Raw genomic sequence first — 17,750 nt, forward strand, 5'->3', positions numbered from 1 at the left:
ATTGACAAATGGGACCCAAAAGACACTGTCAATTAGACAAAAAGGCCACCAACAGATTGGGAAAGGATCTTTACCTATCCTAAATCAGATAGGGGACTAATATCCAATATATATAAAGAACTCAAGAAGGTGGACTCCAGAAAATCAAATAATCCCATTTAAAAATGGGGTTTAGAGCTAAACAAAGAATTCTCACCTGAGGAATACCGAATGGCTGAGAAGCACCTGAAAAATTGTTCAGCATCCTTAATCATCAGGGAAATGCAAATCAAAACAACCCTGAGATTCTACCTTATACCAGTCAGAATGACTACTATCAAAAATTCAGGTGACAGCAGATTCTGGCAAGGATGTGGAGAAAGAGGAACACTCCTCCACTGCTGGTGGGATTGCAAGCTTGTACAACTGACTCTGGAAGTAAATCTGGAGTTTCCTCAGAAAACTGGACATAATACTACAGGAAGATTCAGCAATACCTCTCCTGGGCATATACCCAGATGTTTCAACTGGTAATATGGACACATGCTCCACTATGTTCATAGCAGCCTTATTTATAATAGCCAGAAGCTGGAAAGAACCCAGATGTCCCTCAACAGAAGAATGGATACAGAAAATGTGGTACATTTACACAATGGAGTACTACTTAGCTCTTAAAAACAATCGATTTATGAAATTCTTGGACAAATGGATGGATCTGGAGGATATCATCCTTAGTGAGGTAACCCAATCACAAAAGAAGACATTAGATATGCACTCACTGATAAGTGGATATTAGCCCAGAAACATAGAACACCCAAGATACAATTTGCAAAACACAAGAAAATCAAGAAGAGGGAAGACTAATGGGTGGATACTTGATTCCTCCTTAGAATAGGGAACAAAATACCCATGAAAGGAGTTACAAAGTTTGGAGCTAAGAAGAAAGGATGGACCATCCAGAGACTACCCCACCTGGGGATCCATCCCATAATCACCCACCAAACCCAGACACTATTGCATATGCCAGAAAGATTTTGCTGACGGGACCCTGTTATAGCTGTCTCGTATGAGGCTATGCCAGTGCCTGGCAAATATAGAAGTGGATGCTCACAGTCATCTATAAGATGGAACACAGGGCCCCCAATGGAGAAGCTAGAGAAAGCACCCAAGGAGCTGAAGGGGTCTGCAACCCTATAAGTGGAACAACAATATGAACTAACCAGTACCCCCAGAGCTCGTATCTCTAGCTGCATATGTAGCAGAAGATGGCCTAATCAGCCATCACTGGGAAGAGAGGCCCCTTGGTATTGCAAACTTTATATGCCCCAGTACAGGAGAATGCCAGGGCCAAGAAGTGGGAGTGGGTGGGTAGGGTAGCAGGGCGGGGGGTGGGGGGGTGGGGAGGGTATAGGGAACTTTTGGGATATCATTTGAAATGTATATTAAGAAAACATCTAATAAACAAAAAGAAAAAAAACATCTTGTAGATGACTATCTAACCTGGCAAATATGCATATTAAAATGCTAGGTATGGATTGAGGGAGATCACACAATAATATTTATGATATAATCCCAACCTATAAAAACATATGTTATAAGTCAAAGGACAAGAGTTAATACAGCAGCAGCAAAAAAATTAACAGTGAATTGTATCCAACAGATTCATAGATGACTTTTTTATTTCCTTCTATTATTCTTTTTTTTTTTTTTGTATTTTCTATAATGGACATGTCTCACCTATATAATAAGAAAAAAAATCTTTTTTTTTTTCTTGCATAGGCCAGCCTTGACTTTGCAATCCCCCTTTCTCAGTCTCCAAAGTAACTGTAATTACTGGCCTATGCCCTAAAGCCCATTTAAAAAAATTCTTTTAAAAATCTGGGTTGGTCCCAGCACTTGGGAGGCAGAGGCAGGGGAATTTCTGAGTTCAAGGCCAGCCTGGTCTACAGAGTGAGTTCCAGGACAGCCAGGGTTGTACAGAGAAACTCTGTCTCAAAAACCCAAAAAACAAAACAAAACAAAAAAAATCTGGGTTGGGCCGATGAGATACCTCACTAGGTGGTACTTGTCACCAAGCCTGACAACCTGAGTTTATTCCTGGTCTTACATGGTGCAAGGAGAAAATTGACTCCTCCAAGTTGTCTTGTGATCTCCACATTCATAACATGCTATGTACGCACAAGTGCCACCCCCCCACACACACACACACTCTAAAATCTAACTTTCAGGAACTAGGGTGATGGCTCAGCTTGCTATGAAAGTAAGAGGTCCTGAGTTCAAATCCCCAAAACTACCATAAAACTGATCATGGCCATAAGTGCTTACAACCCTAGCAATGAGGGCAAACAGACAAATGGATCTCTGGAGCTTGCTAGCCAGCTAGCCTAACCCAAGCTCCAGGTTTGGCATGAAAGATAAGGTGGAGAGCAGTAACGAAAGCTCCTCAAGCGTATGTGCACACATGGATGCATATACACATACTCACAGGAGTGTGCTCTCCCACAAGTGTAACTTTTAGGCTGGGGAGAAGGCTCAGTGAGTAAAGTGTTTACTAGGCAAACATGAGGACTTTAGTTTAATCTCCAGAACATATATAAGAAAGACTCAAGTCCATATAATCCCAGTGGTAGGGAGAGAGAAACAGGAAAATCCCTGCAGCTATCTGGCCCACCTGCCTAGGCTACTTATAAAGTACCAGGCCACTGGGAGACCCTAGCTCAAAAAAAACAAAAAAAACAAAAAAAAAAAAAAACAAAACAAAAAAAAAAACCCAAGATGGCTGGTTCCTGAGGACTGAAGCCTGAGGCTGACCTCTGGCTTCCATACATGTGTACACACCCGGATACAGAAACCCGCAGAAGTAGAAGAAAAATTTGAACTTTCAGACTTGGTTACAGACAAAATAATTTATGGAATGTCAGTTATGGAGTCTGACACAGGGTAAGAAGTTAGGAAACATTCATTCTTGTTGTGTTTTCAGATTTCTACACTGTGAGCAAAAGCCCTTTTAAAGAGATATCATACACACTTCCAAACTAAGGGCCATAGTGAAATAGGTTTTTTCATTATGACTTGCTCATTTATTCAACACTGTACTAAATATCTACTGCATATTTAGCACTAGAAATACTAAAAAGTAAAAGAAAAGGTATCTCTACCTCTAGGAAGTAACAGACATGTGCGCAACTATAAGATCAAATCATTTTTTTTTGATATTTTGAGGCAAGAGCTTACCACTGAGTTATACCCCAAGTTCTTTACATTATTATTATTATTATTATTATTATTGAGACAGAATCGTGCTAAGTTGCCATGCTGGCCTTGAACTGGCTCAGGCAGGCCTTGAACATGAGACCCACTGACCCCACCCTTACTTTGTTTTTGAGTATAACAGGAACAGCTCCTTTAAAAATTGACAACTTATATTGACATTCTAGAACTTATATAGTAAGAGAATGGTCCCGAATACTGTTTTTTTATTAAACTCCAGTATACAAATTCCCTCAGTAATAAGATAATATTTTAATTTTTATTATATACACTAATCTCACTGGAAACCTGGGTGACAGACAGGTGCATTTGTCCTGTTGTTTTACCCTACGTCTTTTAATTTTAATGTAGTTAGACAGTCCTGCAGACAGCACAGAAATATAATATTTTTCTGGTTCTGCATCCATTTATAGAATGCAAGTAAACTGCTTTACAGCTATGAAAGAGGTATTGATTTGTAAGTGAGGCTCACAGAAGCAAAAGCAACTTGGCCAAGGCCACTGATAGTAAGTTACAAAGAAATCCATGTTCTTAGACTCAGATAACTCAAAAATGCAGTGCTGCCTCCCCCAAAGCCAGGATATGAGGGAAAACACAACCATACAACTGATAATTTCTTTGTAGCTAGAACGCAGCTACAAAATCAAATATGTATGCATATATATATATATATATATATATATTCATGTACACACACAAAGTACAATAAATATACATAGGGAAACAGAGAGAAACCAGAGACCACTGTCAGCTAGGACCTAGTTGTTTGGCGAGGAGCAACAGAAAAACCTAGGTTTGTAAATTGACAGAGGGGCTAGTTTCTGAGCAGTAGGTAGAAAACGGGGAGGAGAGAGCAAGTGAAAACAACACACCTGGCCAACGCACCCTGACCAGCCTGGCCTGCCCTTCTTACCTGCCGTGAAACCAGTCCTGGCACATGTCACACTCGATCATGAAGCGGGTCACATCATAAGGCAGTCGACAGAGGCAATACACAGGCACCGAGGCCATCTTCACAGGGGGTTGGATCGTTTTGCGCCGTGCCAGTTTTGAAGCTTTACTGGGTCTGAAGGCAGCAACAAGCGCCTTCTCTAGACGATGGCTAGACACAAACAACACTTCTTTACCAAGTGACTCCTCCGGCCCCGGGTTTCCAAATCGTTCCGTGTCTCCGCCCCCACCCCACCCCCTGGGTACCAACCTCCAGTTCTGAAAAAGGGAGTAACCGAGCCAGGACTCAACACAGCTGGTGAGAGTGCAGGAGTTAAGTGGAGAAAGTCCACCCACCCTTCAGGATTTCTTTCACTTGGAAAGAACAGCAAGAACGTTCTGCTATCTGCTCTGCCCTGCCTTCCAAACGCCTCCCCCAGACCCCTACCTTCTTTGGCCCTGAAGTCAGTGACAACTTCTTTCCGGGTTTCATGTAAATATCTGAAAGCTTTCGGGAAGCTTCTTTAATCCCTCACTGAACCCCCTCTCTTCACTGCCCTCTTGCTTCCCAGGACTCTCAGCTCCCTTTATTATGACGCAAACCGCGGCATAAAGGATGAAGCTGGGAAGAGGGAAGCTGAGGGAGAGACCAGAGACCCTGTCTAGCCCCCCAAAATAGGAAGAAGCAGAGATGCGGAAATCCCTGAAGGTCTCCGCAGGTTATTCCGAATTACGCCCCCCCACCCCACCCCCCCAAAGCCTTCGGGAACAAGACAAACAAGACTAGGCACCCAACTCAAATCACAGTCCTGGGATCGCGTTGGGAGAGTAGTTTAAATGATCCTTTTCGTCATTCTCAGTATCATTCCCTCCTGAGCAGTAAGGAGTCTCATTCTGCTCCAAAATGAAATAAACCGCAATTTCGTCCTCCACTCCAAAGCTGACAGGGAGCTCATCTCCCCCCTGACACTGAAAAGGATCTCTTCGAAGCCCCAGGAAACCCACTAGAATCTCCTCGCCGCCGCGAAACTAAGCGAAGAATTTGTTTTCCCTTCCACAGCTCCAAATGGCAGGCATTGCCTTGCAATCCCCTCCGACCGCCGAGGGTTCGGCTGGACCCCTCACCTGACAGACGTCTCGTCTTAAATTAGAACGCAGCTTGCTTGCAGCCCCCAAAACTTACGAGGAGCTCTCTACGCCTCCCCCCACACACACTGACAGGAACCTTTTTTTATGCCCCAAACCTGATAAAAAAAAAAAAAATGTCCACGGTCCCAAACGCTACAGAGCTCTCTTCATGCCCGAGGCTGCAGGGGGCAAGTCCTCAGGGAGCAGAGCTCAGCCCCAGAGACTCGCCAGCCGCTGGGCTCGCTCCGGGGCAACCCAGCTCTGCGCTAAGCACAGGCTAGCCGGGCAGTTCCGGCCCGAGGCGGCGCGCGCTGAATGCTGGGATTGCCGCTGCCAAACTGTGAAGCTGACTTGCCTTCTCCTAGAAACCACATGCCGCGTCACGCAGTACCGGGGCTCTGACGGGGCTTTCGGGCAGTGTCCACCTCAGCCCTCCCACCGTCTGGCCCTCAGAGCCTTCTAGAGACCGAGGTCTCAGCCGGGGCTGGGGATCGGACTCGGGGCCGCCGGGCGCACTGGCGAGTGGCTTTGTCGCTGCCCCCTTCGCGAGACAGGCTTGCCGCGGCTGGAGAAAGACCACCGGAGAGGTCGCGGGGAGAAGCCACTCTCAGGGGGTTGTAGGAGATTCAAAGCAATCAATAAAGTTTATTCAAAATCGCGAGGCAGTTGAGGCGGAGAGGGGTGGAGAGATATGGTAAACAGCTACCATATTGAGAGTGGCGGCGTTCTGGGAAAGAGACGAGCCCGCCGCCATCTTACGAGGCTCGGGCACAGGAGGTGAAGGTGGAGCCCGGCACGTCAAGCCGGCGGCTCTTGCGTGACGTCATGGGGCGGGGCGACACCTTGAGGTAGCCTAGGATGTTGCGCCTTGTCTAGGTGGCCCAATGGCGCGTAAGAGCTTGAGCTGATAGGCGGAGGAGCCGCCATCTTAGGCGAGGCGGTAGTTTGGCTCCATTTTGAGTGGGGCCTGGAGCTTAAGTCTTCCGTAACCCGGGTAAACACGGAGTCGAAAAAAAATAAAAAATAAAAAGCCAAACCCGCACCTTCCTCCGCCCGCCCCCCTAGCACTCGCCGCCCCTCGCTAGTCTCCTCCTCTGAGAGGAGGTGAGGTCCGTCGGGGCTCCGGACGGCAGAAGTGTTACATAGGGCTGCGGGGGCGGGTTTCAGCCTTGGGAGATGGGCTCCTGTCCATTGAGCCCTGATAGTGGACCAGGTCCTTTTCCCACGGTTGGAGTTATCACTTAATCTTCACCCTGTGAGAGGAAAAAACTGCGATTATCACCAAATGAAGAAACAGGTTTAGAGAAGGAAAGTGATCTGATCTGAGAGCCTGGGAATTAAAAAACAAAATAAAACAAAAAAAACCTCTTTCCCCCAGCAGGCTCTTCCCAGGGTCTCTGTCATGAACCATGCAGGTTCAATTCCATGAAAAGCAAAAATCAGTTCACGGCTTTCCATATATCTGTACCAGGATTTTCTGACTGCTTTAAGGTGGCACTGTTTGATTTTGTTTTTTCTTCAGACATTAATGAAATATCCCTAGTTCTCTTGCTGTATCACTTTCTTGCAGGATCTCATTACTTTGTAGAATAAACTGTATTAAAAATTGTTTTCTGGAACTGGAGAGATGGCTTAGAGGTTAGAAGCACGGGCTGCTCTTCCAGAGGACCCAGTTCAATTCCCAGCACCCACATGGCAGCTCACAGCTGTCTGTAACAGGGGGCCTGGCACCCTCACATAAGACACACATGCAGGTAAAACACCAAAGCACATAACATAAAAATAAAGAAATTTTAGAAAAAAAAATATTTTCTTACCAAAAGAGGAAAAGTGGTGTGGAAAAAAAGATTATGTGTAAAACAGTTTTCTGGCAAACAGATATACAGGGACAAAAGTGTCCTTGTCAGAGAAAAATAATTTCCCTCTTCTTGTTTCCCCATTTCTCCTTTCCTCTCCACCTCAGCCTTGGCTTCTTAAGTGCTGTGATTATTATCTGGTGGAGAACTCTTTAAAAACCATCTGAGAGAATGGGGCAAGAGAGTGACAAATTTAACAAGAAAGGAAAGAGGGAGGAAAGAAAATGAAGAGTAAAATAAGCTAGGCCTCGCAGGCTGCTTGCTGTTGTAAGCTATGCTGTAGGGAGTCTAAGAGGATATATAAAGATTTCCTAAGGCCCTGGATACAGCTCAGTTGGTAGTATATTGCTTAGCATCCACAAACCCCCAGCGTTCAATTCTCAGAACTGCAGAAGCCTTGGGTGGTAGCCCATGTACTCAGGAGGTCCAAAAGTTCAAAGTCATCCTTATTTACAAAAGTTCTAGGCCAGCCTGGGATACATGAAATCACAGCTCAAAAACAAAGCTTAATACCACTGTATACAAAAATAAGGTTCATGAACAATGGTGGCATAGGCCTTTAATCCCAGCAGTCTGGAGGAAGAAACAGGCAGTTATCTGTGAGTCCAAGGCCACCCTGGTGTACAGAGGGAGTTCCAGGACAGCCAGAGCTGAACACAGAGAAACCCTGTCTCGAAAAAAAACAAAACGACAAAAATTGAGGTGCACAAATGCATGGAGGCGCATGGGGAGTCATACTGTAAGAAGTTAAATCAAGAGCTATTATAGTACAAAATGCAAGAGAGATTTTATCTTTTAAGGAATAAGAAACTACTGAAAATTTTAAAATGGGGGAGGGACCACAACTGCCTGAGAGTATATATGGGAACTACATGTGTGCAGGACTGTATAAAGGTAAGAAGAGGGTACTGGATCCCACAGAACTAAAGTTAGAGGAGGAGATATGAACTACTGTCTTAGGGTTTTACTGCTGAGAACAGACACCACGACCAAGGCAACTCTTATAAGAACAACATTTAATTGAGGCTGGCTTACAGGTTCATAGGTTCAGTTCATTATCATTAAGGCAGAGACATGGAAGCATCCAGGCAGGCATGGTTCAGGAGGAGCTGAGAGTTCTACATCTTCATCTGAATGCTACTAACAGAATACTGACTTCCAGGCAGCTAGGGTGAGGGTCTCAAGCCCACACCCACAATGACACACCTACTCCAACAAGGCCACACCTTCTAACGAGGCCACTCCCTGGGCCAAGTATATAGAAACCATCACAACTGCCTTGGGTCATGGGAACTGAACCCAGACTCTCTGCAAGAGTAGTAAACACTCTTAACTACTGAGTTATCTCTCTAGTAACTGAATTGTCTTTGCGCCTTAGCCAGAGTAGTGTGAAATTTTATTAGGACCTGAAACATATTTTGAGATGTTATAGATCAGTTAATACTAAAGTTGGCTTCAAAGACATGCAGTAAGAATATTTTTAGGGATAAATTCAGTGCTACATATGAATGTCCTAGCTAAACAAACTAAATATAACCCCAAATGAACTTATTAGGTGAACCTCAAAATTTTGTTTTGTTTTGTTTTGTCTTGTCTTGTTTTGGTTCTTTTGAGATAGGGTCTCACTATGTAGCTCTAGTTGTCCTGGAACTCACTATCACTATGTAGACCAGGCTGACCTTGAACTCATGAAGATCTGAATGCCTTTGCCTCTGGAGTTCTGGGATTAAAGGCATGGGCCACTATGCCTGAATGAACCTCAAATTTTTCTAAGGTTTCTCTAATACCCCCTAACATAAAGAAAACTATGATGAGGCTCACAGTGGAAATGAACAGTTTGACTAAACTGCAGACTTTATAAAACACATAGCCATGTGACAGTATAGCAAGATGACAATACTTGCAGCTTAAGCCTCTTAACTTTACAAAGAATCAGGGATGGGGACTGGAAGAAAAAAAGAAGAAAGGATATCAAGATAGTGAGTGGGGCCAGAAAATAGTTTGGTAATCTGGATATTTTGGAGGCTGAATCAGACCTTTAAGAGTAATTGAAAGCCGAAATGAATGAGGAAAAGAGATAGGAGTTCATTTCTGAGTTTAGTCTCAGAATGAGTGCATGGATGGTACCACTAACTAAGCCAGGGTATACAGAAAAAAAAAAAAAAAACAGGTTTTGTAGGGACAAATAAAATGTAGCTTTAAATTGGAGTATGTTAAAGGCAGTGGTGGCACATGCCTTTAATTCCAGCACTTGGGAGGCAGAGGCAGGTGGATTTCTGAGTTCCAGGACAGCCAGGGCTATACAGAGAAACCCTGTCTTGAAAGAAAAAAAAAAAAGGCATATGTATGAAACTCACTGAATCAGCATTCTCTTCTTTCTTCCTCTTTCCTTTTCAGCTATCCTTCCATTCTTTTTTGTTTTTTGTTTTGGTTTGGGTTTTCCTTCTTACTCCAGCCTTGCTCACCCTGGCCCAAAGATTTATTTATTATATGTAGGTATACTGTAGCTATCTTCAGACACACCAGAAGAGGGCATCCCATTATAGATGGTTGTGAGCACCATGTGGTTGCTGGGATTTGAAGTCAGGATCTCTGGAAGAGCAGTCAGTGCTCTTAACTGCTGAGCCATCTTTCCAGCCTTTGTTTTGGTTTTTGAGACAGAGTTTCACTGTATAACCAAGATGGCCTCAAACTCATTATGTAGCCCAGGCTAGCCTCTAACTCATGCTCCTTCTTTCCATATATTGTTGTAGGACACAGTCAACAATTCTTTTTCTTTTTCTGAGATACAGCTTCCCTGTGTAGCCCTGGCTGTTCTGGAACTTGATCTGTAGACCAGGCTGGCCTCGAACTTATTGAGATCAACCTATTTCTGCCTGCTGAGTGCTGGGATTAATGATGTGCACCACTTCTGCCCAGGCAAAAATTATATTAGTTTTATCTGTGTGTGAGTGCTTTGTTTTACATGAATGTCTGTGCTCATGTGTGAGCTTGGTTTCTAAAGAAGTCAGAGAAGAGTGTCAGAGGCCCTGCAAGTGAAGTTGAGGATGGTTGTGAACCACGTTGTGCTACTGGGAGTTGAAGCCAGGTCTTGCAAGAACAGCCAGCAGGTTTTTTTAATTAATTAATTAATGTATTTATTTATTTATTTTTGCTTATTCACTTTACATCCTGCTCACTGTCCCCTCCTGGTCACTGCCCCCCCCCACAGTCCTTTGCTCTCTTTCTCCTCTGAGCGGGTGGAGCCCCCTTGGTATTTCCACACCCTAGCACTTCAAGTCTCCCACTGAGGCCAGACAAGACAGCCCGACTAGATGACATATCCCACAAACAGGCTACAGCTTTTGGGATAGCCTATGTTCAGGACCTATGCTCTTTGGTTGGTGGTTCAGACTCTGAGAGCCCCCAAGGGTGCAGGTTAGTTGACTCTGTTGTTCTTCCTGTGGAGTTTTTATCCCTTCAGGGGCCACCTCTCCCAATAGTTCTTTATTAACCAGCACCAGGCACTGTACTAGGTGCTGAGGAGGATAATGAATAATAAAATAAATGTTCTCTCATGCCTATTGTACACCTGCTATTCTAGGCACCAGGGATTCTGGAATGAATAAAACAGACAAAATCCATGTTCTTGTGACTCACATTGCAGTAAGGGAGACAGATAATACAGTCAAATAAGATAATTCCTAAGTGTAATGAAAACAGGACAAGTTACAAAATAGAGAATGATCCAGAGAAAAAGCTACTTTAGATAGTGTAGACAAGGGAGGCCTCTCTGAGAAAGTGTCTTGTGAGTTTAGACCTGAATATTAAGAGCTAGCTAGGGATAAAATAGAATCAAAAGTGTAAAAGCCCTAAAACGGTAGTGGAAGGAGCTGGTGTGGTATAGTTAAGGATTAAAATAGAATCTGTAGACATGAATAAGAAACTATACATAGATTCTCCAGAAGTATACAACATAGTGAATATGGTAAGGTAACAACAAAATAAAGGGTGAAATATGGCAAAGCCTAAATGGGAACAACTGTGTGATGACAAAGGCCACAGTTAACCTGCAGAGGTACGCAATTCCTCACCCCAGAAAAATTCTCTGCATTGTTCTTGAGAGATGAAAAAGAGAAGCTAAAAGATATGGTGAAATGCTGAATTTCAAGAAACTAAACCCAAGGCAAGTCTGAGTTGCTAACAAAGGACTCCTGGCACTGTCAAGGAAGGGAATCAGCCTGCTGTTGCCCTGGAAGTGTGTGGTCTGGCCACTCTCAAAAAATAGTATGTGATCTGAATTGACTCCCATAGCCCAAGCTTGCTCTGGAAACCTTCCTCCCACAATACATGCCCACTTAATACTTTTAAGCATTTAATTAGACAGATAATTGAATGCATTCAATCAGATAGCTACTGACAACCTGGGTGACTCATACCCTGCTAGAGAGAATCCCAGAAAGGCTCTTTCCAATTCATTTTTCTTCAAAAACGTAGATCTAACTGTTGTAACAGAATGTGATGAGAGCTAAAGTGAACGTCAGCTTCTATGAAAAGAGATGGGAACAGAATGGGGCCAAAGGAAAGGATAAGATGAGAAAGATTAGTTTGTTTCAAAACCGACTTAAAAGCACAAAAGGGCAAATAACGATGTTAATAGCACTGCTCTGAACACGGGCTTGCATATAGTCCAGCAGGGTAGTACTGTCCTGTAAACCCAGCTGCTCAGGAGCCTGGTGAAGGAAGGTCGTAGCAAGTTTAAGACCTGCCTAACAGAGTGAGTTTAAAGCCATCTGGGACAACTTAGTCCTGGCTGTCCAGGAGCTTCATATGTAGACCAGGCTGGCCTCAAACTCACAGAGATACTCCTGCCTCTGCCTCCAGAATGCTGGGATTAAAGGCGTGCACCACCAGGCCCAGCTTCAAAATAAAACTTTGTAAAGGGTTGAAGACATAGCTCTGGTACGTTGTTTGCCCAGTATATGAAAGGCTCTGTAAATAACACCCAGTCCATAATAAAGAAGTAAATGAATACACAATCATAGAAATTCTTCAACTATTAATCCAGTCCTTCACAGCAACCCCTTGATGTAGATACTAGGAGCATCTCCACTTTGTGGATGAGGAAACAGACTTTCTAGTTTACTTGCTCCAGGTCATACAGTATGTATCCACGTAAGCTGGGTTTCCTAATAATGCAGGTTGTAATGGTTAACACTGTCAGTTTAACAAGAACTAGAATCATCTCAGAATAAACATCTAGCTATGTCTGTGAGGAAACTTCTAGGTTGGATTGCTTAAGGTGTGAAGATCCAAATGAGTTGTGGGTAGCACCATTCCATGGGCTGGGATTCTAGCTGAATCAAAAGGGGGAGAGCACAAGCCAGATACCCACTTTGAGCTCTTGTTTTCTGACAGTGGATAAAATCTGGTTAGCCACCTCACATTCCATTTGCCATAACGCCCATGCAATTATAGTGCGTACCCTCAAACTGTTGAGCCTAAAGCAACCCATTCTTCCTATCTTAACTGTTTTCAAGTATTTTGTCACAGCAATGAGAAAAATCAGCTAACACACAGCCCCAAAGTCCAGGTTTTTATCTCCTCAGTTGTACCACAGCTGTATATTTTATAGCAACTGGTATATGGATGTAATGAGATAGGGTAATCAGCAAGTTTTTTGTATAATTTAAGTCAGAAACCAAGTATGGTTTGTACTCTTAGAAAAAAACCATCAGGATGATAATCCATGTACCAAACAAGGCAGCTAAGAATACATAGTCTGAAGTTATAAATGATATAGAAATGAACAAGCCATTTTCTAATTTATTTTATGACCTCTGTAATCTACAGCATATTATGGGGGTAATGTATGGATTTAGATCTAAAACTGAACTCAGACTGAATACAGTAAAAACTGATTTGTACAGAGAATTCAGTCTTTTGGAGGAAATGAATAAGAATCAACAGCTACAGATATACTTAAATTTTTAATTTCGAAATAATTTATCAGAAAATTATCTCTATGGGCTAGCGATGTAGCTCAGTGGTACAGAACTTGACTACCAGGCAGTAGGCTCTGGATTAAATCTCCAGTGCTGACAAAAGGGTAGACCAGGAGTGGTGGTATACACCTATAATCCCACCTTTTGGGAGGCAGAAGAAAGTGGTTGCTGCAAATTCCGGGCCAGTCAAGGCCACATAGTGAAACCCTATCTAAAAAGAGAGAAATATATCCCAATAGACTGGCAAATGCAGTTCAGTTGTAAAGACTTGCCAAGCATGCACAAGGCCCTGGGATTCATTCCAGCACCGAAAAAAGTAGCATAGGGGAAGGAGGAGTATATCAAAATGTCATAGTGTACAAAATACTTTTTATTGAAGTGCTTATGATGAAAAACCAGAGCCTGAGCCTTGGATCAAGCCCTCTGTCATGAAATAATACCCCTAGCCCTATAAACTACTCTTTTCTAGGAATATTTTTTTGACTCTTTGGCAATTTCATATGTGTATGTGGTGGTATGAATAAGAATGGCCCTCATAAGTTCATATATTTGAATACTTAGTTGTAAAAAAGGGGGAGTGGCACTACTTAGGTTTAGGAGATATGGCTTTATTGGGGTAGGTGTGACCTTGTTGGAGGAAGTGTGTCACTGGGCCTGGGCTTTGAGGTTTTAGAAGCTCAAGCTAGGCCCAGTGTTTTTCTATTCCTGCTGCCTGGGCATCCAGATCCAGATCTCTCAGCTACTTCTCCAGCACCATGTCTGTCTATGTGCCACCATGCTTCCTGCCATAATGACAATGGACTAAATCTCTGAAACTCTAAGTAAATCCCAAACAAATGTTTTCCTTTATAAGAGTTACCATGGTCATGGTGTCTCTTCACAGCAATAGAACACTAAGACAGTATGCAATGTATTATCATCACATTCACCCCCCAACTCCCCTCCCCCACTCTCCCAGGAACTGCCCAGCAGGTCCCCTGTCACCTTCCCTTCCTTTCCTTTTTCTCTGTAACCCATTGAGTCTTACTAATACTACCTATTGGAATGTTGACAGGTCTTGTGGAGGTGAACAAACTTCTCTGAAAAATGATAACAGTGATACTAACAGGCAAATCTTAAAGTGAAAAATCATCAAATATTATAGTGGTCTTATAACTGATGTTGGTTTCAATTATATTAAAATTGAAGTTGTGGACTGAGAATGTGGCTCAGTAGTCAAGCATTTATATAGCATGCACAAACCCTGTATTCAATCCCCCTGCACTGCAAGGAAACAAACAAAAAAGTTGCTAAAAATATAAATAATAGTGACCAAATGATTGAATTTGCAGAAAAATGAGCCCAAAAAGCTCATGACTAAGAAGTCACATTAACAACATTTTATTATATAAATTATGATGAAAATATTGTTCTAGAATTGGTAGTTTATGCATTGCTTTATATTGTTATTACTCCTAGTATCTTGTACAAGTAATATAATATTTTTTAAAACCTTCTTAAGAATCTTGAATGTGTTTCCCTCCTGTTTCCCTGCCTTTTGAATGAGAAGCATTTCATTTTCAATTTGCATGTGCTCAATAAAACTAGTGGTTCCCACACCTGCTTGGTGGTTTTGGTGGGCTTAACTTGGATTACAGTGATTCAGACATCTCCAAACACCTCTCCATTGATAGTAGGTGTGTGTTTGTGTGTATGTGTGCATGTGTGTGCGTGTGTGTGTGTGTGTGTGTGGTAGGGCAACTAGATGTAGTATAATAAAACAGAAATAAAGAGACTAATGTAGATATTTGTCATTTTCACATAAACAGAATTATATTACATTTTGTGGCCAATTGCTTTACCACTTGAAGGAAGGCCTTTCTATAAGAATGATTCCCACAACCTACTAGGGATTCTTTCATTTGCATTGGTCTCTGATGGATAAAGTGGCTATATTTGTTCACTTTTATAGGGATACAATGAACATGGTAGTATGGGCAGAATTGTGGCCAAGTGTGTTTCTCTAGGTCCACATTCAAAGGTGTATTACTGAGTCATAGAGTAAAGGTATTTTCGGTTATAATATGCACTAACTATTAAAGTTAGGAATGTAGCTCCATGATACAGCACTCACCTTATGTACATAAGCCTCTGGATTTGATGCTAGTAACATTTTTTAAAGAAAACAATGCATACTGCTAAATTGTCATTATAAAGGAATATGTCAATTTTTACTCTTATCAGGAGCACATCTCCACATTTTTTCAATTTTCCTAAAAACATGGCTTTAGAATTACTTTAAATTATTCATCAATCTGAAAGGTGAACAATTATAATTTGTCTTTGTTTTCTTCCCTCTCTGTGTTCTTATTTTATTTTATTTTATTTTATTTTATTTTATTTTATTTTATTTTTAGACAGGATCTCAGACTGTAGTCCATGCTGGACTCAAATTTTAGCCCTGGCTTCCATAGCACTGGGATTTTTAGGCATAAGTTAGTATATCTAGACTGCTTCTATTTTTATTGTTATCATTAGCATATATTGGTTGTACAAACAACAAATGTTGGCAAGAGCATACTTTGGTTATTATTCACTGCTAATGAAAATGCTGCTCATTGATTTGCCTGCTCCCAGGCCCATGCTCAGCTCCTTTTTTATACAGGCCAGGCCCACCTGCCCATGCAAATCAGTATGTCACAACAAGAAGAAAAGTAACCAGTACCACCTGAGAAGTTAAAAATAGAACTATTGTGTGAGGCCAGACATGGTGGTACAAACCTGTTATCTCAGCACTTAAGAGAAGAACATGACCATAAGTTCAAAGCCAAATTGGGCTACATAGATTATTAGTTCAAAGCCAGCCTGAGCTACAGATTCAAACTTCTATATGATCCAGCCATACTTCTTCCAGAAGAAGTCGCTTAATATAAGCCTAATAGTGATATAACATTAAGCTTAATAATAGGGATGCCTAGCCTACGATGGCTCAGGACTTTAATCCCAGAACTTGGGAGGCAGAGGCAGGTGAATCCCTATGAGTTCAAGGCCAGCTTGGTCTACAGAGTGAGCTCCAGGACAGCTAAACAGAGAAACTCTGTCTCAAAACAAACTAAATAACAAACAACCAAAAAATAGGGATACCTGCATATCTACCTTTGCTGAGGGACTTCATAATAAACAATTATAGGATCAGCCTAAAATGTCCATCAAAAATGAAAGGGTAAAAGAAATGTAGTTAGTTATACACAATGAAGTTTTATTCAGCTATACAGAAAAATGCAATTATTTCATTTGAAGGAAAATGGAAGAAACTGAGGCTGGGTGATCCAACAGTGGTAGTGTGGATGCTGGAGGCTAAGAACCTGGTAGCTACTCAGTCCATGAAGCAATCGCTGCTGAATACCTACCTGGAAGATTCCTGGAATGTCTTTGTGTTCCACACTGGAACCTGAATAAGTTGGATTCTGATCTTATCGTAGAATGGTAGCAGGAGCAGAGATAGACATAGCCAACAGCAAGAAAGGCAGGCATTCATGCGGGCAGGCAAGTATGCAACACTGTTTTCTTTGGATCTCTGTATGTGAGTCACAGGTGGAAGGTAGTGTGGTATGGGGGAGGTCATCTTCCTTCAGTTAATTCTGCCTGGGAATGCCCTGGAAATACCTCAGTGAAAAACAAAACAAAACAAAAACAACAAAAACAAAAACCACATCTCTTAATTGATTTTAGAGTCAATCAATTTGACAATCAAAATTAACCATCACGACCCTTAACTTGTTTATGGCTTGTGTTGCCAGGAAGTATGAATATTGATATTGTCATGTGAGATGTTTATATCAATTTTACTTTTTATGGCTTCTGTTTTGTTCATTATGTTTTTCCCTGTACAACTCTATTTTCTATTAATTACATTTTTAGCTAATTGATGAAGTAGTGTGTGTGTGTGTGTGTGTGTGTTTATCAAGACATGGTTTCTCTGTGTAGCTCTTTCTGGCTGTCCTAGAACTTATTCTGTAGTCCAGATCCACCTGTCTCTGCCTCCTGAGTTCTGGGTTTAAAGTGTTCGCCACCAGGCCTGGATCATATATTCTGTTTTGTTTAGCCTTCACCTACCCCCAGCTCCCCACCCACCCCAATTGAAGCCTTTCCATGATAGTACTCCCCCTCTCAACTCTCATATCTTAGGTGTTTTCACCCAGGGCCTTCCCTCCGTGCCCCCATGGCTCCTTTCTTGCTTCCAGGCCTCTACATGTACTCAGTCTTACTTGAATACAGAAATCTAAAACTTTGAAGCTAGGATCTACCTATGAAAGAACATATGGTGTTTGTCTTTTGGGGCCTGGGCTATTTTACTCAGTATGTTCTCCAGTTCTACTCATTTTCCTGTGAATTTCATACTTTCACTTTTCTTTACAACTAAAAACAAGTTCATTATGTGTATGTACACCATTTTCATTTTCTTTTTTAAAAGATTTATTTATTGTTATATGTAAGTACACTGTAGCTGTCTTCAGACACACCAGAAGTGGGCATCAGATCTCATTACAGATGGTTGTGAGCCACTATGTGGTTGCTGGGGTTTGAACTCGGGACCTTTGGAAGAGCAGTCAATGTTCTTAAC

At 42.1% G+C, this 17,750-nt stretch overlaps 1 protein-coding gene across 3 annotated transcripts in view; it reads right to left on the reverse strand.

Moving 5' to 3' along the window:
* The window catches only part of Phf8 (PHD finger protein 8), a 119,167-nt gene extending 113,567 nt beyond the window's left edge, over positions 1 to 5,600 (reverse strand). For 2 of the 3 annotated variants that reach the window (XM_021153037.2, XM_021153035.2), the window contains exons 1-2: positions 5,305 to 5,600; positions 4,163 to 4,351 (exon numbers count right to left, since the gene is read on the reverse strand). In XM_021153037.2, the coding sequence (XP_021008696.1) occupies positions 4,163 to 4,260 (98 nt within the window). In that variant the 5' untranslated portion in view covers positions 4,261 to 4,351; positions 5,305 to 5,600. Of the gene's footprint in view, positions 1 to 4,162; positions 4,352 to 4,975; positions 5,270 to 5,304 lie in introns of those variants that run through there. The other variant, XM_029473204.2, reaches the window with a different exon arrangement.
* Between the last annotated feature and the right edge of the window lie 12,150 nt (positions 5,601 to 17,750).

The sequence above is a fragment of the Mus caroli genome, unplaced genomic scaffold (assembly GCF_978045245.1).
Source record: "Mus caroli unplaced genomic scaffold, Mus_caroli_1 scaffold_5, whole genome shotgun sequence".
NCBI classification, from domain to species: Eukaryota; Metazoa; Chordata; class Mammalia; order Rodentia; family Muridae; genus Mus; species Mus caroli.